Source organism: Rattus norvegicus, chromosome 11, assembly GCF_036323735.1.
Source record: "Rattus norvegicus strain BN/NHsdMcwi chromosome 11, GRCr8, whole genome shotgun sequence".
Classification (NCBI taxonomy): domain Eukaryota; kingdom Metazoa; phylum Chordata; class Mammalia; order Rodentia; family Muridae; genus Rattus; species Rattus norvegicus.
Genome location: NC_086029.1, coordinates 57,955,327 through 57,981,571, shown reverse-complemented (window position 1 = coordinate 57,981,571; position 26,245 = coordinate 57,955,327). Strand labels below are relative to the sequence as shown.

General features: G+C 40.7%; 1 protein-coding gene across 5 annotated transcripts in view; it reads left to right on the top strand.

Moving 5' to 3' along the window:
• Positions 1-26,245, top strand: part of Senp7 (SUMO specific peptidase 7) — a 160,413-nt gene that overhangs the window by 71,642 nt on the left and 62,526 nt on the right. For 3 of the 5 annotated variants that reach the window (NM_001105888.2, XM_006248244.5, XM_006248247.5), the window contains one exon: positions 11,169-11,360. The exons of the other annotated variants lie outside the window; for them this stretch is intronic. In NM_001105888.2, the coding sequence (NP_001099358.1) occupies positions 11,169-11,360 (192 nt within the window). The remainder of the gene's footprint in view (positions 1-11,168; positions 11,361-26,245) is intronic. 5 annotated transcript variants of the gene reach the window in all.

Below are 26,245 nucleotides of genomic sequence, written 5' to 3'. Positions count from 1 at the left end.
AACCTGTAAATACACAGAGCAGAATCTTATCACCTGCCATGGCTTCTCACCCTCTCCTCCTCCTATCTCTCCTTTTTCCTCTAGTCTCCTCCTCTTCCTTCAGACTTCTCTTCTGCCCATCCTTCCTTCTCCTCCAATGGCAGGCCTCCTTCTATCCTGTACCTGCCCCTCACCTGTACTTTACAAATTCAATGGGGAGAATGTTCTGGTGAAGTCACTTGAGTTCTGAGTATGTGACTAGGCAGCTGTCCTTGGGGCAGTGGAATTAGCATCAAAATACAGATAACTCCAGGGCAAACCACAACATATATGTGCATATTAATGTTTGTTTTTTAATTTTTACCTTTTACTTAATTTTTTATTTTACATATGTTCTGTTTACATCATTTCCCCCCTTCATTTTACTTCCTCCAAATACTCAGGTTTTACCTACTCCCTCTCAAATTCATAGCTTCTTTTCTTTAATCATTATTGCTGCAAATATGCATACATATATATGTTTATTTATGGATACATTTACAGATTCAACATGCTGAGTCCTTTTAGTGTGCTTGCATGGATTTGTTTTTAGAGATAACCATGACGGAGTCTCCTCTCTCAGCAGTCACTCATTACCTAAGAGTGAGCACCTCTGCTGTGTTGGCATGGCACCTGTGAGTGTCATTGTTCAGATTAGTCAGGGTTAGGAACCTGTGTTGCTGAGATTGTATTACTGATGCTTCCCTGTCGTATGGAGAAGGTGCTGTCCTGTAGCAGAAGGTCTGGTTCTGTGGCTCTTACAGTATTTCTGCTTCTCTTCTGTGATGTTCCTTGAGCCTTCGGTGTAGGGTTGTATTGTGATGTATCAGCTGGGGCTAAGTACTTGACGGTCAGTTGTTCTCTGCATTTTGACCATTTTTGGCTTTCTGAAATGGTCTCTATCTTCTGTAAAAGGAAGCTTCTTTGACTAGGGATGAGAACCACATTTATCCATAAGGCTATAAAGACAAGTTATTAAGGATGCGGTTAGAGATTATGATAGTTTGCATAAATGGCAGTAGTAAGTTCCATGACTTAACCAGCCATAGCTGGTTGCCTAGGTTTATGGTTTTAGACATGAATTTCCTCCTACTGAGTGAGTCTTAAGCCCAGTTAGGTGGCTGCTGTTTACACCCGAGATGTCAGTGCCACTGTTGTACCCTTGGGGAAATCATCCCATATGGTCATCGTTATGTTTCACAGGTTACATCTGGGAGGACTGTTGCTTTTACCCCTTGGCAGTTTGCACAGAACCTTCAGATACTATGAGAACTGGTTTTCAGGGAGGAGGCTTTCAGGCCATATCCAGCTGGATTTCTCCAAGTCGTGTGTCTCAAGTGTGTGGTGTCTTCAGCAGCAGGGTCTTCCCTTCAAGTTCTGGAAGGCAGCCAAGGGCAGCTGACAGTAGCTTATATTGTTTTGGGAGTCTCTTGGACCCTCCTGACCAACAGCTTGAAGGCAGTTTCCCATGCCTGGTACTGGAGGTTTCGTTAGTCTTGGCTCTTGGGGGGAACATTATCACCCCCAAGAAGTATAATTTTAATTGATATATATATTTGTAACTTTAATTTTTTTCAAATCCTGTTCTTAATGATGGTTCTTAAACACTAACCTCCCTTGTAACCCACCATGCACCAGAGGTAGTGGAAAAGAAAGGACACAGGGGAAGTGGACTTGTTGAGAAAAGTTCTTTGGAGCAACTCCTGTCTGTGTTTTCTGGAAATTTTCAGTTCAGTTCATAGGTTAGCAGGCAGCGGCAGCTCGATTCACTCACAAACACCTCATGGATAAACTAGCAGTCCAGTTCAGGAGAGTCGGGTTAGCAGCAATGGTGGCAGGACCTAGCAGAGACAGCCAGGCCTCAGCCTGCTCTAGTCAGCAGGAAGGTCCAACAGGAACACCAGGAGAAGTTCTCAGCTGTGTCTCTCTCAGGGGAGTGAAGATCAGTGACGATGCGAGACCCACAAGCGTTTCATGGCTAGCGGTACCAGCAAGCCAAGCTCTGTCTCCATCACTCCGAGGAGTCCTATTATACCCTCCAAACATCATGTGTTCTTTAACATGCTTGCTTTAGCAGAACATCCTCTCTCCTGTGTCTGCTTCAGCAAAATGTTCCTTCACGTGTTTGCCCCAGCAAAACACCATCTAATCAACTTTTGAAAGAACCCTTAAGTTTTCACTTCATAAGTAATTATATATCAATGCACTATATTTAGTATATATTCACACACATATAATTATATATGTATACATATATATGTAATTTTGAGTAAACAAAACTATATGTAAGTACACATATACATAGACTCACATATATGTAATTCTGAGTAAGCATAAAATTCGCACAGGGAATGTGACTCCCTATGACTTTTAGAAATATTCATAGTGTCATTTCCCTCTCCTGCCTTTTCTTCTGTATTGCTATCTCCTCCACCAGAGAAAGGGCCCCCGATTTTCCCCATTTCCCCTTTCATAGCACTCTTAGTCTATCACTCCTCTCTCTAGAGCTCCTCACCACTATGGTCTCCTTTTACTTTCTTTTTTTAAAATCTTAGCATATATTTTAAACATAATTTAATCTGGATCCTCACTACTTTTGACTTTGTGAGTTTCTCATAGTTCTTACATATTGATTCAATATAGACATTGATTTTAATGCTATTAAAATATTGCTTTCACAGAGGCCCTTGGTCCTGTGAAGGCTTGATGCCCCAGTGTAGGGGAATGCCAGGGTGGGGACTGGGTGGTGGATGGGGAATCATCCTCATAGAAAGAAGCAGAGAGAGGGGGGATGGGATAGGGGGTTTCCAGAGGGGAAACCCGGAAAGGGGATAACATTTGAAATGTAAATAAAGAAAATATCCAATAAAAAAAAGTAAAAAAAATTTTGCTTTCACATTTTAAATAGTAAATATTCAGCTTAATTTTAAAAATAAGACAAAATTCTGCATTTTTTGATAAAAAGGTTATTTGTTTTTATTTACATATATGTGTATATGCCCATAGACATCAGAAGAAAGTGTCAGCTCTCTTAGAATGGAGTTCCAGATAATGTGGTCTACCATGTGGGTGCTGGGAACTAAAGTGATCCACAGGAGCAGCAAGTGCTCTTGCCCACTGAGCTGCATCTCCAGCCTCCTGTTTTTAGAAACTGAATGTGAGGTTTGGTGCTAAAAAGAAGGAACTAGTTGTAGGAATTTGTAATCTGCAATATAGTAGTGTAATACACATCTTTTTTTATCTTTATTAAATTGGGTATTTCTTATTTACATTTTTTTTCTTATTTACATTTTGATTGTTATTCCCTTTCCCGGTTTCCGGGTCCACATCCCCCTCCCCTTCTCTATGGGTGTTCCCCTCCCCATCCTCCCCCCCCATTAATGCACATATTTTCATTTATAGTTTTAGCTCAATTTTTTTTTTTAGGATTGGTAAATTGTTTAGAGTCAGAATAACTTTCCCCTTACCATGGTAGTGCTTTGATATCATAGTCTATAATTAGGAATTCCTCCCTTTCCTTTTCCCTCCCTCTCCCTCCCTCCCTCCCTCTTTCCCTCCCATCATTCATTCCTTTTTTTCTTAATTTCCTCAACATTTACTCACTTTGTAACCCTTGGCCTGGAACTCTTCATGGATACCAGGCTGACTTTGAACTCACAAAGATCTGATTGCCTCTATGGTCTGTTTTTGGATGATAGTAAATACTTTAAGCCACGATCCAGATAATCTACTAACTTTAAGGAGTTATTTTTAAAAGTAAAAATGGTACTTTCTTAAAACATACAAGCATAAATCTCTCTCTGTCCTCTCTCTCTCCCTCCCTCCCTCCCTCCCTCTCTTTCACACACATAAAGACACCAGTTAAATAAAGGACATTTAGGCCTAGAAAGATGTGCTCAGTGCTTAAAAGCACTGGCAGTTCTTTCAGAGGTCCTTCGCTGGATTCCCAGCACCCGTGTAGTGGCTCCTAATTGGCTGTAACTTCCTCTTCTGGACTCAGTGGACACCAGGCATGAACATGTTGCACAGACATACATGCAGGCAAAACACTCATATCCATAAAACAATAACATAAATATTTAAAATGAATACTTCTTGTAAAAGATAAATGTTTCCTGAGACTGCTGGAGTAAATAATGCTTGATAGAAATTTTGCCTTCCAAAATAGGAGACAGATAGCTTGGCATATGTCTACATTGATTTTCTCTTAATGTTTTGATTTCTAGCACTGATCTTTTTGAGATACCTGAAAACTACTCTTAACAGTGCTGATATGTAAGGGCTAGTTAGAGGAGTAACCTTAATGGGTCTGACTATTTTAGAAGGAAGTTTGAATTCTCTTCCAGATGACAACAAAATCGTTAGTCCCTTCCCGGTCATTTTCCACAACAGTATATGTTCCATTTTTTTCTGAAGAAGAGTTTTTCCCAAGTATTGTTACCAGCTACATTATGTGTTCATGACGTTTCAATATAACAAGTTCCATTAAGACTCTAGTTATTGAGCTAGACAGATGACTCAGTGGTTAATGGTGCTGACTCCTCTTTCAGAAGTCCTGAGCACCACAGAGGTCAGTTCCCAGCACCACATGGTGGTTCATAACTGTCCATAATAGGATCTAATGTCCTCTTTTGTCATGCAAGCATACATGCAGCTATAGCACTCACATGCATAAATTACATAAATAAATAAATCTTTAAAAAAGACACTACTTCTCTCTCCCTTTCTCCTTCTCCCCCTCTCCCTTCTTCTCTAGTTCCTGGCATTCAGCTGAAGTCTAGATTGACTAAACTCAGACTTGTTTCAAGTACAATCTTTATTCTTAACTCATTTTTATATTTGTGTGCCCTTGCTGTCTGAGTAACTGGTTCTCTCATATACTAAGCTCTGTAAATTAGAACTTGGGAATGGCTGTAACTCCCTTTTATTTTCTTCCCTTACATCTCATCATTTACTGTTTCTAGTTATTTTGGTTTTAAATTAAATCTTTATTGAGATAATGTTTCACCTTTATTGCCAGCACTCCAGTGTAGGCCCCAATAACTTAGTGTCTTTATTAATATACTAGTAACTTGTTCTGGCTTCCCCAGAATGAACTTTTTCTTATTAAGCCATTCCTTACATTTAAAGGTCACATGTAACTTGTTACTCACTAGTTTATATCTGTCTGGATCCTTGAAACCTTCAAGGTAAAGTTATGACTCTGCAGTTTGGCATACAAATGCCAAATGAGTGATCCATTGACTGTCTTGTCTGTGTCTGTCCCTCCATATTTATATTGTTCTTGGGAAACTGTTTATATCTCACTGAAAGCCATGCACTGTTTCATTTTCTTCTTTTTATCTTGTAAGCAATCTCCTCTTCACCTTTTTACTGATTTCTGCTGTTTCTAAATACTGATCTCATCCATCCTTGACCCTCACCTGAAACCCCCTTCATCCTGTTCAACAGCCTATTACAGCACACATATTGTGGCTTTTAGCTTCTTTATATGTGTCCTTCACAGTAACTTTATTCCTTTTTGCTAGTACAGTATTAGGCATATATTAAATGATAAGTATTTGCTGAAAAGAAGAAGTAGTTACTTCTTACCTACTGGAGGAACAACTTCAGACTTTTATTGATACATATCCTTCTCTATTAGAATGAATTTTTGGCTCTGTAATTTTGATGACAGCTTAGAAAAGAGATTCCAAGCCCCAAATAAGGAAATGGGAGAACTCTTTGTGCATGGCTTGGATGAATGTGTTCTGAGACTTGCTATTTCCAGCAGGAGGTTTGTGTCCCCTTTGGGCTTCCTGAAGTTTGACATGAGACCTTTGCCTTATTTTTATTTTCACCCAGCAGATAAAAATTTACTTTTGCCTTTAAATTTTGTCCTAAAGTTTAACTTTTTAAGTAAACAAAATTCCTTATTTGAGTACTGAAATGACGTTTTGTTAGAAATCTTACTTTTCTTTCTGGTATCTAGGAGTAGTGAACCAACTACCTTGCCTTTTTATGTGAGGACAGTTTATCTCATTGACTCCTGGGTAAGACTAACAGGACAAATAGAAACACATGGGTCAAATCAACTATATAATGTAATAAGAATGGAGTCAGGAATTGTAGGAATGTGAAACTAGCAGGTATTTAAAAAATAAAACAAGTGGAGCTTGTTTTAAATTTGATTCCTTAATTGTTTGATTCTCTCTTCTCCCTGCCCCCTGTCCCCCCCTTTTTTTGAGACAGAGTTTCTCTGTGTAGTGTTGGCTGTCTTGAAACTCACTCTGGAGACCAGGGTGGCCTAACAGTCACAGAGATCCCCCTACCTGTGCCTCCCTAGTTTTGGGAGTATAGACGTGGACCATCCCTAATCCCCAGTGTGCTTGACTCTCTCTAAAGGACATGTTAGTGCATGTCTTTTATGGTAGTGCTCATTTCCACATGCAGTTCACATTTATTTTCCTGGGTGAAAATTTCTAGACGTTTATAAGCCTTGGTCAGCAGGAGCTGAGTGGGATACACATAGAGGATAAACTTATTCCTGCTTTCATTTATTGGCAGCAGCAGTTAGTAGTCAAGCACAGGATACAGGATTCATATTCTTTTAATGAATTTATACTTGGAATTTATCTAAATGGTATATTTATTATTTCTCTTAAATTATACATTTGAAACAAAAATACAATGTATTCCAAATACTGTGGTTATTTTATGATTTCTTTAGGCCAGTATTATTCTAGTTGAGTGACAATTTGTTCATCTCAATTTTAGTTTTATAAAAGGAAAAAGAAACCTGTGAATTGTAGGGCTATGGACACAGCTTATTAAAGTGCTGGGAGAGCGTGAGATCTTGATTTTGATCACATGTAAAAAGCAGGATGTAGTGGTGTGGGTCTGCGTCCCAGTGCTGGGGAGGTGCAAATAGGAGAAACACTGGGCTCACTGACCAGCCAACCTAGCTTACTGGGCAAGCCCTAGGCCCCACATGGAGTCTTTGTCCAAAAGATAATGCGTGCAGCTCCCGAGGACCAACATCTACCTACAGTTGTTCTCTGTCTTCTACATGCACACACGTTCACATGTGTACACATTCTCCCCCAACATGCATCCATCTACACAAGAACACATACACATTCCTGCACACATACATACCTGTACATGTGCACACAAAGAGCAAAAAGGAAATCTGTGGATCTCTTAAAGTTATGGGCCAGTGAGATGGCCAAGGGGTAAAAGCACTTTGTGTGCAAGCTTGGCATCCTGTAATCCTGTTTAACTCTGTAATTCACAATGGAAGACTGAAGGTTGTCTTCTGACCTCCGTACCTCTGCTTTTGTACGTACACGCATATAACAAATAAATAAGTAAATAAATAAAAAATAGATGTTTTAAAAGAAGAAAATAAAAAAATATAAAAAAAAATAAAAGAAGAAAATAAAAAGGAAAAACTAACAATTCTTTCATACTTTAAGATGTTGATTTAGAAGGTGTAGTTTGAATTATGTCATCAGGGAGATGAGTGGATTTATGATATCCTTATTAAAAATGTAGCATACTGGGGTTGGGGATTTAGCTCAGTGGTAGAGCGCTTGCCTAGGAAGTGTAAGGCCCTGGGTTCGGTCCCCAGCTCTGAAAAAAAGAACCAAAAAAAAAAATGTAACATACTATACTTTTGGGATGATATTAATGTGAATTTCACAAAAATGAAAGTGGATTAGTATTGCAACTTCCTATATTGCAGCTATATTAAGAGGTATGATTGGGGTTGGGGATTTAGCTCAGTGGTAGAGCGCTTGCCTAGCAACCGCAAGGCCCTGGTTTCGGTCCCCAGCTCCGAAAAAAAGAAAAAGGAAGAAAAAAAAAAAAGAGGTATGATTACAAGTTTGTAATATACTTTATTAGAAATGGCTTTTGAGATGACTTGTATAATTATATACATTACTTTTTCAATGTCTCCCCATATTTGTACCTTATTCTTACCTTGCTATAATTTTATTCCTATTTATTTATTTATTCATTCATTTATGTATTTATTTATTTATTGTATATGAGTACACTGTAGCTGTCTTCAGACACACTAGAAGAGGGCATCAGGTCTCATTACAGATGGTTGTGAGCCACCATGTGGCTGGCTGCTGGGAACTGAACTCAGGATCTCTGGAAGAGCAGCCAGTGCTCTTAACCACTGAGCCATCTCTCCAGCCCCTGCTTCCCAAAATTGTAACAGACATTCTGAGAGGATAAGCCTACAATGGAGCCGTGAGAAAAGGCACAGCTTTTCCAACACAGTTTTGTTGTCTTGTTTTCCCGGATTCATTTCTGCTTTGGTTTGGTATATTTTTTGATATTCTGAAGTGTAATTTTATAGTTACTTCATATTATTTACCAGTAACATTTACGTGTTTAGGAAAACTAATCGGATATAGTATATGACATGTTCACTCTCCTTTCTGGATTCTGGATTGGGATAGACTGTAAAGCTTGAGAACTTCTGAGATACAAGGTAGCTGAGGATAGCAGCATAGCAGCATACTACTGAGACTCTGAACACACACTTGTAGTTCTAAGACGTCTCTCCCCAGTGGACATGGACACCTCATAGGTCTGTATTCTGTAATGACATCAAACAACGCTTGGCTCCCAAAGTATCCCAAGTGGTATCAGGTACGGATGTACCTGATAGAAGAATGAGACAATGGCTGTCATTTCTAAAGAGCTGAGTATAAGACCATAGTCATTGGTAGGTGTGTAGTTATAATTACTTTTCAGAAGGTTGGATTTTCAACTAGATTGCAGAGTCTAATAGTTACCAAAATTGGCATAGAGCAAGACTCCAGTAATATGAATTTCAATCAAGCTTGCATTTACTTTGGATATAGTACAGGCTAGCAATTGTGCTAATTGCTTTAAATCTGTTTGTTTATTGTCATTTAATTCTCACTATGGGACATAGGTACTCTTCCCATAGTAGAGCTAAGGTGATCAGTGCTCAGAAACAAATTATGGTGAGTAACTCTCCTAAAGCAGGCGTTACTCGTGGTGAGCGCCTACAGCCTGTGCTCATAATTCCCGTGCCGTGTGTCTCTCTTTACCTTTTCATCCTCCTCAACCATAATGGTTTCTTTTTCCTCCTGCAGTAAAATAGGAATTGGACTTTACTGTGTTATTTTATACATTAATTACTTCATTAACCTTTGGTATTCTATTTATTTTTTCATTTAATTCTGTCATTTTCCACCCAGTCACAGAGTGTTTTCTAGTTGAAGAGTAAAGTATTAGGGACATGTTGGGATATGCCTTGAACTCTTCAACAGCATTGGAGAGGTCTGTGGCACCTTAAGGAGTGCAGCTTCAAATAATTTTTGTTTGAATTTTGGTTTTCCTGTTCCAGGAAAGAAGTTTGAGTTTATCTGACTTATATTTCGTATTCAGCTTACATTTCTTTATCTTTTGAAGTTTTCGGTTTCCCTTTTTGATTTTTTTCCTTCTTCCAACTCTCCCAGTGTAGATGATAGCATGAGGATGGGATGTGAGGGCCTACAACACTTGTCCCATCGATCCCCAGAGTTGATTGGGTGGATCTGGCTGGCTAGGTAGCTGCTCTCTTACTTCCTCCCCACTCCATATGCGTCCATCCTGGAGCTGCCAACTTGTTCTCCCGCAGTAGCTGTGAACTGGTGAGGTGACATGTGCAGCCCAGGGGTTACGAGCAGCTGTGCTCCCATGCTGGGGCTCCAGACAAGCTCAAGACATTGGGCAATCATTTATTATTCAAAAGAAAAGTCTGAGCAATATGCCCTCTCCTTGCTGATTTTTTTCTCAGTTTATCTTCTCCAGAATTGTTTAGGACTAAAATATTTTGTACACAACCCCTTTATTTAGGAAACAATGTTTATTTTAGGAAGTGAACACTTGAAGCCACCTGTACATTATGCCATTGTCAGGTATTTAAACTAAGGAACAGTGGCATTTTTTTCTTTGATATATCTTTTATGTGCCCCCAAACTTCTTTGTATAGCCTAAAACTTTTGGATTCACTTTTTGAATAATGGGTAGCACCTTACTGATTCTCAAGTTGAGTTATCAGTTTAGTGTATCAGGGTCTTTTGTTTTATTAAGTAAATAAAATTCTATGTGCACTAATGTATTTCCTTGGAAAAATCTGGTGATAACTTAAATATATTTCTGTTTTACTTTCAACTTTTTCTTTCTCTGCTTTTTTTTTTTTCCTGAGACAGGTCTAACTGTATAGACTAGGCTATTCTAGAACTCCCAGAAATCTCTTTGCTTCTCAAGTGTTGGAATTATAGGCATGTGTCACCACACCCAGATCAATATTTTTCTTAAAGTGTTGCATTAACTAAGATACAACATTAATGAAAACTACCTCTGCTTGGCCGTCTCTAAATTGGAGTGTACCAGGTGGTGGTCTTCCCCTCTTCTCAGCCTTAATTTAAGGGAACTATATTCCATACACATAAAATGTGGGACCTTAAAAGAACTTTAGGACTAGGGCAATGGCCTGAAGACCTGAGAGGTCTACCAGTTTAGAAAGTTTAAGTATTTAAAAATACACTGTAAATTTCTAGACCTTTAACCTGTTGTGCTACTTTCACTATATACTTTAACCTGTTGGCTCACTCACCGATGCTATTACTGTGTGGACATAAGCATTACCATAAGTATGTATGCTGTCGCATTTGTGGGATCTAGAGTTATCGTGGATGTAATCTGAATGTTTTCTTTCTTGTTGGATGAAGCATTTGTCATTTGGTGAGTGTCTAGTTACTTATCAAGGATCTTGCTCTTAAATAAAAATATAAATGTCATGGATTGGTTTGTGGTGATATGTGTTTTTAATAAATACTGGAAAAGAAAAAGGCACTTTTGAGACAAATTAGTTAAATTATAAGTACTGCTTATAGCATCTGTTAGTAAAGTTAAAGACATTATGGTCTCATGCTAATAATCTGTCCTATAATTTGTAAGAAACAAGTTTTGAGTATTCATGCATTGAATCCTGAATGTTATAATTCTAATAGAGCTTACTTGCACTAAGGTGACAATATTGGAAAATTCAACTTTATGGGGTACCTTTTTTTCTTTTTCTCCTCCCCTACATGAAAACTCTAGTACAGTACAGTGTTTGTTATTTTATGTGGCAGGATACCCAGAGTTATATTGACGGATATTCGGCAGACAGAATTAGGAAGAAAATACTTAAAGATTCCATCTGTAACTGAGGCCAGTTTGAGTGATACAGCCAGCCCGAAGTCAGAGGAACTTTCTTCGTCAGCCGATGGCAGCTTAGAGTCTTGTCAGAATGTAAATCATCTCAAGAGCTTTTTATCTGAAAGGTATGTCTAGTGATAAACTTACTAAAAATACATATTTATTCTCATGCACCCGATCTTTCCTTCCAGATATGTTATGTGTTATTGTAAATATAAACAGATATGTGTTATTGTAAATGTAAACAAATGTACTTTGGTGGCTCCTGTGACTTTTACCTGTAGGATGTCTTGTTGTAAGAAGCAAGCAGTTCATGGATTGTAATCAGAATCCAAGTCTATTTTATTTTGGAAAAATTGATGCAAACATGTGGGGCAGTGGACCCTGCCAGGAAACTTGGTAAGGTTGAGCAGTTTGGAAGCCCCAGAATCTCCGAGAGGACAGTAGGAGCTTCATCTGCTTCCTACCAGCTTCCTGTCACGTGACCACACTCCCTGTATAGGAACATGACCTATGGTCACATAAATCAGAACAGAGTTCTTCATGCTAATGAGGTATCTAGAGTCCCTGAGGTTTTGGCCAATAAGCTTCCTTCCTAGACATTCCTTCCTGTAAAAGGTATTTAATTCTGGTCTACCGTGGTGAGGTGGTGTGCACGAACAGTTCCAAATGAACAGTTTGGAACCAAGGACTGTCTCAAGATCTGCCGTAAGGAGCATGGAGGACGCCTTCTGCAAAAGACCCCTCTGATCTCCCAGACTTGCCACTGATGAGTTAAGCAGGAGTTCTCCATCGCCCCCACCCCCAACCGCACCCCAGCCCCAGGCTTGTCCTCAACCCCCAGGCCCCCTTCATTCTCAACTCCTCAAGACTCAGTGGCATTTGGATGTCCAGGAGTTTGGAAGCCCCCGGCATCAGGTGCCTCTTTGCAGACCCATGGACCACCGATCCTCTGTTCCAGCTCTGCATGGTTTCCAGTGGCAACTGGACGCCCGGGAGTCCCACATCTTTAGCTGTGTTTTTCCACTCCCTGAGTGGTGTATTGGCATTTTTCCTCAAGTCCATCATCCAACAGAGGGCATAGGGTAAATGCAATATAACATCATTGCGTTTTGTCTGCAATGTTCCCACATCCCAGAGGTGAAATCACATCTGGCACCTACAGTGTGGGTGGGACATACTCAGCTGATGCATATCCCAGCTGGTAACCCGGGCAGACTAACTTTGGAACTCCAGATGAAACGAAGCCCATGGGCAACACCTGGCACTAGTTCCAAAGACCCAGGCCTTCCCACTCTAAGGACAGACACTGTCTTCTTCCCACCTATGTTTTCGGGCGTAGCTACTGCACTGAACCCCGTCTAAATCCAGACAGTCCAATGGACTATTAACAAAAACTCCTTCCAGGTCCCCAGCTCCGAAAAAAAGAAAAAGAAAAAAGAAAAAAACAAAAAACAAAAAAACAAAAAAACCTCCTTCAATGCCTGCTGTTCGTTATTCCTTCCGACACTGCTGATATGGTGCCACCACATTTCTATGCTATGTTTCTTTCCACTCTACTTTTAGGGTGTACAAAAAACACCCCTCTACCACCTGCCTTCTAGCAATACTAGCCAAGGAAAAACACGGAGAAAAAGGGACCTGCCTGCTAGAGCAGACAACCACGGCCACAGCCACAGCCATGGCATGGCAGAGCAGGCCCCTACCCTCCACCTAGCCAAAGTAGCCTGCCAAGCAAGGACAGTAGATAGGATCCTGCTAATGAGAATTGGAAAACAGCCAAAACCAACCAACCAAACAAATAAAAAAACACACCTCAAACCCTTAACCTAAAATTTTCACGCTCTTTATTTAAATGTTTACTTTTCTCCCTAACAGGAACACCTGAAACAATATTGGTGCGTTCTAAACCTTAATTGTCCTAAAATTTCTTTTAAACTGTAAAAATCATATTTAATATACTCCCATAGGTCAAACCAACTACATTAATAACCATTATTTAATCCTTAATTAACAACCAATTTCCTTTTACAGACAAGCTGTTACTGCCTATCCCAGATACATAATTAACATATTTTCTTTCTCAACCAACTAAATCAGATGAATTTTCAGTTCTTCCCATGGCTTCCCTTTATATAACACAGGTAACTCCCCACAGGTAACTCCTGCCTTCCAGTACTAAATTCCTCAAATACCCTTGCTTTTTTCCTAGGACCATAACAACCGACCATGATGTGGTCCCAAGCAAACTGAGCATATACACTACCCACCCTGTGTAGACATCCCCCTGCTGGGGTTCTGCTCCCCTGTTGTGATTACTCTACAGGCTTATCTCTACAAAAGGGAGAGAGACAGTGCCGCTGCCGCAGGCCAGTGGAGACTGACCAGACATCTCTTCAGACCTGCCTGCGTCAATAAAGCTGCCTTTGTCCAGACACAGCATCTGACTAAAGAGTTCTGAGACACACAGTCATGGATATCCTTGGGACCTTCCAGTGACAGATAAACTCTTGCTAAAGCCAAATGGCTACCACACTTGGGGAAATTTGCATGATAGTAAGGAAAACATTATGTTTATGTAGATAAATCAAATGTTGTTTAAAACCGGTTAATATCCTCACAGACTGTACAAACTCACTTTCAGTTTCAATGCACTGAACAAGTAATTGGTTCAATAACCCCTTGTCTTATTAGCTCCCACCCCTCCTTACCCCTCTGGCTTATGTTGTGTTTTAACTTGATGCTTACACCCCACCCCAACCGGAATTTTCACTACAAATAACATAAGAGACAGTCGTTCCAGTGACACCTCTCCTTTATAAAAAGAAAAGGAGTGGTGGGGCAGTGGGCCTTACAGGAAACTTGGTAAGGTGAAGAAGTTTGGAAGCCCAGGAACCTCTGAGAGGACAATAGGAGCTTCACCTGCTCCTGACCAGGTCCCTGTCATGTGACCACACTCCCTGTATAGGAACATGACCTATGGTCACATAGATCAGAACAGAGTTCTCCATGCTAATGAGGTATCTAGAGGCCCTGAGGGTTTAGCCATTGAGCCTCTCTTTCCAGACATTCCTTCCTGCAAATGCTATTTAATCTCTGGTCCACACCAAGAACACTATGCACTTATTTTCCACAATGAACAATCAATAAACAGTTTGGAAACAAGGATTGTCTATTTCATCAAGAAGCACCCTGGAGGAAGCCTTTGTCTATAGAGCTTCACCATCTAAGTCTATTGCAGAAGGCCCTCCACACTCTCAGACAATCACTGCAAGCTAAGGACAATTGCTGATGAGCTAAACTGAAGTTTCCCCACCCCCACCAGCACCCCTGTCCCCACCCCTGCCCTGGCTTGTAGTCCTCAACCTACAGGCCCCCTCTGGTCCCAATTTCTCATGACCCAGCGGCATCTGGATGTCCAGGAATTTGGGAGCCCCAGCCCTGGGCTCCTCATTGTAGGCATTGTAGGTCCATGGACTCCCAATCCGTTGTTTCCAACTCCTCTGCATGGATTCCAGCGGCAACGGGGTGCCTGGGAGTCAGGGGACCCCAGCTTTGGTCTCCCACATCTTAGACTGCATTTTCCCACCCCAGTGGTATATGGGCACTTCCCTCAAGCCCATCGCCCAACGCAAACATAGGATAAATGCAGCCTAGTGTCTCCGCGTTTCACCTGCCCAAGCAGTGTTCCCACACCCCAGCAACGGGGCAACATGCAGGCCACACAAACACTGAATGAGACTTTAGTTACCTGCTTTACTATTCACACCTATTTATCTGGTATAATTGAAATCATTCCATTCCTCCCTTCTTTTCTCTTCCTGCATATTCTTCCACTCATCTGTCTGCTCATTTCTTTATGAATCTATCCATACACCCACCACTCAGCCATCATCTATTCATCTATCCATTCGTTCACCCGTCCATCCATTCGTTCACCCGTCCGTCCATCCATCCATCCACCCATCCATCCATTTTCACGCACTATGTTTATACTAGGAAAACTGAACCTGGCATTTGGCCCTTTGCTAGATATACTGCTGACAAGAATGGTTTGTAAACAACTGTAGCTTACTGTACTACTTAAAAATAGATCTTAAGTCACTTGGTTTCAGGTACTAAGTGGAGGGTCTAGAACTAAGAAATAAGAAAAAAGGCTAGAAGGTATTCAATTAATAAGTTCTACCCAATTTGTTGAGAGAAGTTTTGCTCTGTAGCTCAGCTGTGATCCTTTGCCTTCTTGCAAATGCTGTGCTTCCTTTGTGTGTATATCACCAAGTTTGACACCCAGATTTTTAAAAACTTTTTATTGATTCTTTGTGAATTCCACATCAAGAACCCTAATCCTACTTATCTTTAACCCTGTTCCTGCGGGTCCACCCTCTGCCCTTGCAACCTCCCCCAAAAAAGAAAAAAGAAAACAACAACACCCCCCAAAACAAACAAAAAATATTGTCATGGAAGCTGTAGTGTGTCACAGTACACCCTTTTGTCCATACATCTTTCCTTGCAAATGCTCATTGCAGAGAGTCATTGGTTTGGTTTGAGGCCTCTGGCTTCTGTTATACTATCAACCCTGATCCTCACCAGGACTCCTCTTGGATATCCTGTTGTTACCCTGTGTCATGGAGATCCTGCAAGTTTCAGATGTGTAAGACTAGCCCTTTTGGTGCATCCAGTAGTTCTTAGATGGGTTAGATGTTGGGTGGGCCAACTCATAGCTCTGGATCTGGGCTTAGGAGAAGCTGAGTTGGTCAGTCTGCCAGCCCTCCTGCACAGCACCACCAGGGTAAACTCTCCAGCACTGACCCAGGTAGCTTGCCAAGTACGGCAGCTGACAAGGGGCAGGGTCAGCTCCTACTCTCGTGCCCTTGGGTCTGATGTCTTAGGGTTTAATTGATGTGAAGAGACACCATGACCAAGACAACTCTTATAAAGGCAAACATTTAATTGAGGCTGGCTTGCAGTTTCAGAGGTTCAGTCCATTGTCAGCATGGCAGGAAGCATGACAGCCTGTAGGTAGACATGTTGCTAGAGAGGGAGCCCAGAGTTCTACATCTTAATTCAAAAGCAGCCAAGAGAGGACTCTCTTCAGGCTGCTGGGAAGCCACTCTCTTCTGCATGGCCTTTGGTGGTAATGTGGGCCTGGGACATCAACACAGACTCTGGCTGTGATGGTGATAGGACCATGGACCCAGATGTGGCCCCTGGCATGAGCCCAGGTGGCAGTGCAGGCCACTCAGACATCCACATGTCTCTTGTGGCATCCCAGACCACAGACACATGCTTGGCCTTTGGTGGCAATGCCAGCCACAAGTATCAGTACAGACCTCTCAGGCAGCAGGAACATGGACCCAGACATGGTCCTTGGGTAAGACCTCACCATGGCCTCCTCATACCTGCCTGTTCTTACCACCATTGAGTCTCCAGTTCCACCTTTATCTATAGTATATGAGCTCATGTTCTCTCCCACCTCTCCACTGTGTATACCAACCTTCCCATTTTCCCATCACATATTCGCCCAGATAACGTGGCACCTGAAGCAAACTTTTGGGTGTCTTTCTTCCGGCTACTCCAGGATGGCCTGGCTTGGGTGGGCATTTGAGTGAGCTTCTGCCAGCATCCCCAGGCCACAGGGACCAGAGTGGGCACTTGAGCATCTTTCTCTGGGCCACCGCAGGCCAATGGGATTCAGATGGGCCGGCTTCTAGATTTTTCTAGAATGTTTATTCATTTGCTAAATACCAGTCAAATTTATTTTCTGCTTTCAGTCTGTAGAATTTCGAGCTTTTTTTTTTAGTTCAGTGACAATTTGTTCTGTTATTAATGTCCCCAGCTCCCCAACTGTCTTCTTCAAGTTTGTATTTTCACTGTAAATCTTAGACTGATGGTTCCCCTCTTGTAAAGGTTTGTAACAAATTTCTTAACATTTCTAACAAGTAGTATCTTTTAAAACTTTTTATTTCTTATAGACTTCTGAAATTTTCATATCTGTGTTCAGATTCATGAAGTATCAAAGATAATTTATGTAATCAGGTTTCTGTTCTACTCCTTTCTGATTTTGTGACAATAGTCTGGCAAAAAGCCATTTATGGGAAAATGTTTTAGTTTACTTCATAATTCCAGGTTATAGGAGCTTGAAGGAGCTTGTTACACCATATCCACAGCCAAGATGAAAGAGAAGTAAATGCATGTATGTTCATGCCTGCTTGCTTATGTGGGGAACACAAGCATATTCATACATAGCTCAGGACTTTCTGCCTGTGTGTAACTGCCTAAAGCAATTAAGACATCAACCACAGATATGCTCACAGGCTGACGGAGAGTACAGTCCTTCATGGAGACACTGTTCCCATGCGATTCTAATTTCTGTCAGGTTTCCTTCTTCAAACAAATGCCAGGATTGGGCTTGAGAGGACATTCAGCATTTAGCACATCAGCTGCTTTTCTAGCAGACCTGGGTTCAGTTCCCAGCACCTACACGATGGTCCACAGCCATTCATAACTCTAGTTTCCAGGGATCAGATGTCCTCTTACAACCTTTGTGAATACCAGACACTCAATCAGCACAATACAAATATACAGGCAAAACGCTTAGATTCATAAAATAAATATAACTAAAAATTAATTTAAAAGAATTTTAGTGTTATTGTCCAGGCAATAGATTTGATATATAATTAGAGATTTAAGAAATGCATTTTTCGGGGGCTGGAGAGATGGCTAAGAGGTTAAGAGCACCGACAGTTCTTCCAGAGTTCCTAAGTTCAATTTCCAGCAACCAACCACATGATGGGGCACCATTTATAAAGGAGTCCGATGCCCTCTTCTGACATGTAGGTGTACATGCAGATAAAGCACTCCTCCATTAAAATAAATACATAAATTAAAAAATATGTAATATAAACATGTTATAATTTAAGCACTTTTTGTGGAAATTTATGATGTTCTTTTTCTATAGAATATAAATTACATTGGAATGCATTTATATAATTAAGAAAATAGCTCTGTGAGAGGCTTAGGAAACTATCTGTCATAATCTGCTTTTCAGGCCTCGCACCAAATATGAAATAATGATAAGTATGAATTTCTGTTTGTTTCTAGGATCTATTCAGTGAAAACTCTTTCTTCTAGTTCCTTAAAAGTTGTTGTGACATTTCTGGGTATCTTTGATGTGCCCTCTGAAAATCTGTTTGTTTTCAGATGTCCTTAGTTCTTATGTTTTGAATAAGCATAAACATTGTAGCTAGATCTAAATTCAGTTTTCATCTTTGTTGCTAACACACTGAGTTACCCTGGCAAGTTCATTGTATCTTTTTTTTTAAAATTGGATATTTTGTTTATTTACATTTTAGATGTTATCACCCTTCCTGGTTTCCCCTCCAAAACCCCCATTCCAGCCTCCTCTCCCTGCCTCCACAAGGGTGCTCCCCCACCTATCCTCTCCCACTCCACTGCTCTATCATTCCTCTATGCTGGGTCATCAAACCTTCGCAGGACACACGAGCCTCCCCTTCCAGTGATGCTAGATAAAGCCATCCTCTGCTACATATGCATCTGAAGCCATGGGTCCTTACATGTTTACTCAGTGTTTGGTGGTTTAGTCCCTGGGACCTCTGGGGGGCCTGGTTGGTTGACATTGTTGTTCTTCCTATGGGGTTGCAAACCCCTTCAGCTCCTTCAGTTCTTCCCCTAACTCCTCCTCCATTGGAGTTACCATGTTCAGTCCGATGGTGAGCTGCAAGCATCCACATATGTATTGGTAAGGCTCTGACAGCCTCTCAGGAGACATCCATAACAGGCTCCTGTCAGCAAGCACTTGTTGGCATCAGCAATAGTGACTGGGTTTGGTGGCTGCATATGGGATAGATTCCCAGATGGGGCAGTCTCTGGATGGGCTTTCCTTCAGTCTCTATTCCACTCTTTGTCCCTGTATTTCCTTTAGATAGAAGCAGTTCTGGGTTAAAATTTTGTGAAATGTGGGTAGCCCCATTCCTCAACTAGGGGCCATGCCTAACCTCTAAATATGGTCTCTACAAATTCTCTGTCCCCTCTGTTGGGCATTCAGCTAATGTCATCCCCATTGGGTCTGGGGAGTCTTTTGCTTTTCTGGCATCTGAGACTTTTCTGGTGGCCACCCCCAGTTCCCCATCCCTCTGTTCATTGCTACACACCTCTGTTCAATTTCCTGACCCTTTGTACATCTTGCCCATCTCCTCCCACACCTAGTACTGACCCCCTTTTTCCTTTTCCCCTTCTCTCTTCCTCCCAAGTCCCTCCCATCTTCAACCTCCTGTGATTATTTTGTTCCCACTTCTAAGTAGGACTGAGGCATCCACACTTTGGTCTTCATTTTCTTTGAGCTTCATATGGTCTGTGAGTTGTATCGTGGGTATTCTGCTTTTATCTTAATATTCACTTATCAGTGAGTACATACCATGTGTGTTCCTTTGTGACTGGGTTACCTCACTCAGGATGATAGTTTCAAGTTCCATCATTTGCCAAAGAATTTCATGAAGTCATTGTTTTTAATAGCTGAGTAGTACTCCATTGTATACCACATTTTCTGTATCCGTTCCTCTGTTGAGGGACATTTGGGTTGTCAGCTTCTAGCTATTATAAATCAGGCTGCTATGAGCATAGTGGAGCATGTGCCCTTGTTATGTGTTGGAGCACCTTTTGGGTATATGCCCAGAAGTGGTATAGCTGGGTGCTCAGGTGGTACTATGTGCAATTTTCTGAGGAACCTCCAGACTGATTTCCAGAGTGGTTGTACCAGATTGCATTCCCACCAGTAATGGAGAAGTGTTCCTCCTTCTCCACATCTGCACTCTAGATCAAGTGACCATATAGGTGTGTGGGTTCATTTTTGGGTCTGCAATTCTTTTCCATTCTACTTGCCTGTCTTTGTACCATTATCATGCAGTTTTTAATCACTATTGCTGTATAGTATAGTTTGAGGTCCGGGATAGTGATTCCCCCAGAAGTTCTTTTGTTGTTGAGAATAGTTTTTGCTATCCTGGCTTTTTTGTTATTCCAAATGAATTTGAGATTTGCTCTTTCTAACTCTAGAAGAACTGAGTGGGAATTTTGATGGGGATTGCATTGAATCTGTAGATTGCTTTTGGTAAGATGGCCTATTTTACTCTATTAATCCTACCAATCCATGAGCATGGGAGACCTTTCCATCTTTTGAAGTCTTCTTTGATTTCTTTCTTCAGGGATTTGAAGTTATTGTCATACAAATCTTTCACTTGCTTGATTAGAGTCACACCAAGATATTTTATATTATTTGGGACTGTTATGAAGGGTGTCATTTCCCTAATTTCTTTCTCAGCCTGTTTATCCTTTGGTTAGAGGAAGGCTACTGATTTGTTAGAATTAATTTTTATCCAGCCATTTTGCTGAAGTTGTTTATTAGCTGAAGGAGTTCTCTGATGGAATTTTAGGGGTTGCTTATGTATGCTATCATATCATCTGCAAATAGTGATATTTTGACTTTTTCCTTTCCAACTTGTATCCCTTTGACCTCCTTTTGTTGTCTGATTGCTCTGGCTAGGACTTTGAGTACTATATTGAAGAGGTAGGGAGAGAGTAGGCTGCCTTGTCTTGTCCCTGATTTTAATGGGATTGCTTTGAGTTTCTCTCCATTTAGTTTCATGTTGGCTATTGGTTTGCTGTATATTGCTTTTATTATATTTACGTATGAACCTTGAGTTCCTGATCTCTTCAATACCTTTAGGATGAATGGGTGCTGGATTTTGTCAAAGGCTTTTTCAGCCTCTGGCGAGATGATCATGTGGTTTTTTTTTTCCTTTGAGTTTGTTTATATGAATTATGTTGATGGTTTCCATATATTGAACCATTCCTACATTCCTGGGATGAAGCCCATTTGATCATGGTGGATGATTATTTTGATGTGTTCTTGGATCCAGTTTGCGAGAATTTTATTTTTGCATTGATATTCATAAGGGAAATTGGTCTGTAGTTCTCTTCGTTGGGTCTTTGTGTGGTTTAGCTATCAGTATAACTATGGCGTCATAGAAAGAATTGGATAGTGTTTCTTCTGTTTCTATTTTATGGAATAGTTTGAGAAGTATTGGAATTAGATCTTCTTTGAGGGTCTGATAGAATTCTGCACTAAAACCATCATGCACTGGGCTTTTTTGGGTTGAGAGACTTCTTTTTTTTTTTTTTTTTATTAACTTGAGTATTTCTTATATACATTTCGAGTGTTATTCCCTTTCCCGGTTTCCGGGCAAACATCCCCCTAGTCCCTCGCCCTCCCCTTCTTTATGGGTGTTCCCCTCTCCATCCTCCCCCCCTTGCCGCCCTCCCCCCAAACAGTCTAGTTCACTGGGGGTTCAGTCTTAGCAGGACCCAGGGCTTCCCCTTCCACTGGTGCTCTTACTAGGATATTCATTGCTACCTATGAGGTCAGAGTCCAGGGTCAGTCCATGTATAGTCTTTAGGTAGTGGCTTAGTCCCTGGAAGCTCTGGTTGCTTGGCATTGTTGTACATATGGGGTCTCGAGCCCCTTCAAGCTCTTCCAGTTCTTTCTCTGATTCCTTCAACGGGGGTCCTATTCTCAGTTCAGTGGTTTGCTGCTGGCATTCGCCTCTGTATTTGCTGTATTCTGGCTGTGTCTCTCAGGAGCGATCTATATCCGGCTCCTGTCGGCCTGCACTTCTTTGCTTCATCCATCTTGTCTAATTGGGTGGCTGTATATGTATGGGCCACATGTGGGGCAGGCTCTGAATGGGTGTTCCTTCTGTGTCTGTTTTAATCTTTGCCTCTCTATTCCCTGCCAAGGGTATTCTTGTTCCCCTTTTAAAGAAGGAGTGAAGCATTCACATTTTGATCATCCGTCTTGAGATTCATTTGTTCTAGGCATCTAGGGTAATTCAAGCATTTGGGCTAATAGCCACTTATCAATGAGTGCATACCATGTGTGTTTTTCTGTGATTGGGTTAACTCACTCAGGATGATATTTTGCAGTTCCAACCATTTGCCTACGAATTTCATAAAGTCGTTGTTTTTGATAGCTGAGTAATATTCCATTGTGTAGATGTACCACATTTTCTGTACCCATTCCTCTGTTGAAGGGCATCTGGGTTCTTTCCAGCTTCTGGCTATTATAAATAAGGCTGCGATGAACATAGTGGAGCACGTGTCTTTTTTATATGTTGGGGCATCTTTTGGGTATATGCCCAAGAGAGGTATAGCTGGATCCTCAGGCAGTTCAATGTCCAATTTTCTGAGGAACCTCCAGACTGATTTCCAGAATGGTTGTACCAGTATGCAATCCCACCAACAATGGAGGAGTGTTCCTCTTTCTCCGCATCCTCGCCAGCATCTGCTGTCACCTGAGTTTTTGGTCTTAGCCATTCTCACTGGTGTGAGGTGAAATCTCAGGGTTGTTTTGATTTGCATTTCCCTTATGACTAAAGATGTTGAACATTTCTTTAGGTGTTTCTCAGCCATTCGGCATTCCTCAGCTGTGAATTCTTTGATTAGCTCTGAACCCCATTTTTTAATAGGGTTATTTGTCTCCCTGCAGTCTAACTTCTTGAGTTCTTTGTATATTTTGGTTATTAGCCCTCTATCGGATATAGGATTGGTAAAGATCTTTTCCCAATCTGTTGGTTGCCGTTTTGTCCTAACCACAGTGTCCTTTGCCTTACAGAAGCTTTGCAGTTTTATGAGATCCCATTTGTCGATTCTTGATCTTAGAGCATAAGCCATTGGTGTTTTGTTCAGGAAATTTTTTCCAGTGCCCATGTGTTCCAGATGCTTCCCTAGTTTTTCTTCTATTAGTTTGAGTGTGTCTGGTTTGATGTGGAGGTCCTTGATCCACTTGGACTTAAGCTTTGTACAGGGTGATAAGCATGGATCGATCTGCATTCTTCTACATGTTGGTTGAGAGACTTCTAATGACTGCTTCTATTTCCTTGGGAGTTATGGGACTGTTTAGATGGTTTATGTGATCCTGATTTAACTTTGGTACATGATATCTGACAATCATCCCTTTCATCCAGGTTTTTCAGTTTTGTTGAGTACAGACTTTTGTAGTAGGGTCTGATTATTTTTCAAAATTTCTCAGTTTCTGTTATGTCTTCCATTTAATTCCTGATTTTGTTAATTTGGATACTGTCTCTCTGCCCTCTGGTTAGGCTGGCTGAGGGTTTATCTATCTTGATGATATTTGATTTTCTCCAAGAGCTAGCTCTTAGTTTTGTCAATTCTTTGTATTGTTCTTTTTGTTTCTACTTGGTTGATTTCAGCCCTAAGTTTGATTATTTCCTGCTCTCTACTCCTCTTGGGTGTATTTGCTTCTTTTTGTTCTATAGCTTTTAGGTGTGCTGTCAAGCTATTAGTGTATGCTCTCTCCAAATTTTTTTATGGAGGATCTCAGAGCTGTTTTCCTCTTATCACTGCTTTCATAGTGTCCCATAAGATTGGGTGTGTGGTACCTTCATTTTTATTAAATTCTAAAAAGTCTTTAATTTCCTTATTTCTTCCTTGACCAAGTTATCATTGAGTAGCATGTTGTTCAACTTTCATGTTGTTGCTATTTTCTGTTGTTTTTGTTGCTATTGAAGACCAGCCTTAGTCCATGGTGGTCTGATAGAATACCTGTGATTTATTCAGTGTTCTTGTATCTGTTGAGGTTTGTTTTGTGTATATGGTTGATTTTTAAGAAAGTATCAGATGCTGAGAAGAAGGTATAATCTTTTGTTTTAGGGTGAAATGTTCTGTTAAATATCTGTTAAATCCATTTGGTCCGTAACTTCTTTTAGTTTTACTGTGTCTCTGTTTAGTTTCTGGTTCTATGATCTGTCATTGGTGAGAGTGGGGTGTTTAAATCTCTTAATATTATTGTGGGAGGTTCAATGTGTGCTTTGAGGGGTTTTTTTTTGTTTCTTTTTGAGTAATGTTTCTTTTACAAATGTGGGTGCCCTTGCATTTGGGGCATAGACGTTCAGAATTGAGAGTTCATCTTGGTGGATTTTCCTTTGATGAGTATGTAGTATCCTTCCCTGTCTTTTTTGATAACTTTTGGTTGAAAGTCTATTTTTGTTGGATATTAGAATGGCTACTCCAGCTTGTTTCTCGGGACCATTTGCTTGGAAAAAAATTTCCCATCCTTTTACTTTGACTTTGTAATGTTTGTCTTTGACTCTGAGGTGTGTTTCCTGTATGCAGCAAAATGCTGGATCCTGTTCATGTATCCAGTCTGTTAGCCTATGTCTTTTTATTTGAGTCCATTGATGTTGAGAGATATTAGGGACTAATGTTTGTTGTTTCCTGTTATTTTTATTGTTAGAGGCAGAATTATGTTTGTGTGTTTCTCTTCTTTTGGGTTTGTTGTGAAAAAGATTAATTTTTTGCTTTTTCTTTGTGTAGTTTCCCTCCTTGTGTTGGAGTTTTCCTTCTATTATCCTCTGTAGGGCTGGGTTTGTGGGAAGATTTTGTTTAAATTTGGTTTTGTCTTGAAATACCTTAGTTTCTCCATCTATGGTAATTGCGAGTGTTGCTGGGTATAGTAGCCTGGACTTGCATTTGTGTTCTCTTAGGGTCTGTATGACATCTGCCCAGGATCTTCTGGTTTTTAGAGTTTCTGTTGAGAAATCTGGTCTAATTCTGATAGGTCTGCCTTTATATGTTACTTGACAGTTTTCTTTCACTGCTTTCAATATTCTTTCTTTCTTTTTCTTTTTCTGCATTTGGTGTTTTAATTAGTATATGATGAGAGGAATTTCTTTTCTGATCCCATCTGTTTGGTGTTCTGTAGGTTTCTTGTATGTTTATGGGCATTTATTTCATTATGTTAGGGAAGTTTTCTTCTATAATTTTGTTGACGATGTTTGCTGGCCCTTTGAGTTGGGAGTCTTCACTCTCTTCTATACGTATTATTCTCAGGTTTGATCTTCTCATCGTGTCCTGGATTTCCTGTATGTTTTGAGATGGGAGCTTTTCACTTTTTGTATTTTCTTTGACTATTGTGTTGATTTCTACTATGGCATCTTTTAGTGCTGAGATTGTCTCCTCTATTTCTTGCATTCTGTTGATGATGCTTACGTCTGTGACTCCTGTTCTCTTTCCTAGGTTTTCCATCTGCAGGGCTGTCTCCCTTTGTGTTTTCTTTAATGTTTCTATATCCAATTTTAGATCCTGGACAGTTTTTTTCAGTTCCTTCCCCTTTTTGATTGTGTCGTCCTGTATTTCTTTAAGGGATTATGTGTTTCCTCTTTTAGGGCTTCTACTTGTTTTCTTGTGTTCTCTTGTATTCATTTAAGGGAGTTTTTTTTATGTCCTTCTTAAAGTCCTCTATCTTCTTCATGAAAAGAATATTTAGATCTGAATCTTGCTTTATAGGTGTGTTGGGTTGTTTAGGACTTGCTGTGGTGGGAGAACTGTGTTCTGATGTTGCCAAGTCAAATTGGTTTCTCCTCCTCATATTCTTATGCTTGCCTCTCACCATCTGGTTATCTGGTGTTATCTGGCCTCCCTGTTTCTGACTGGAGCCTGTGCTTGCTGTGATCCTGTGATCCTGCGACTCTGTGATCCTGGATGTGTCAGAATACCTGGGGAGTTGAGCTACAACTGAGGTGTGGTTCAGATATAGATCGGAGATTGTGCTCCTGGCACAGGTCGAGTCTGAAAGAGCAAGGGCCTCTGGCTGGGTGGGGACTCTGCATCCAGGGGTCACGGGTCCTGGTACACTGGGTATTGAGGTGGGGTTTGGGGGTCTCACCTGTGATCCTGGATGTCAGAATACCTGGGGAGTTAGGCTGCAACTGGGGTGTGGGCTGTGTGGGTTCGGATCCAGAGCTGAGGCTCTGCTCTCAGCACAGGTGGAAACTGGAAGGTGCCTTGTTGTCTCTGTAAAACAGGGATAAGAGTGTATGTCCCTTTGGACTGATGTTTAGATTTGAGTAAAATCCATAATCCAATGCTTGTTTATAAGTAGTAACATTATTATTTCTTATTACTGCTAATAAAACAAATT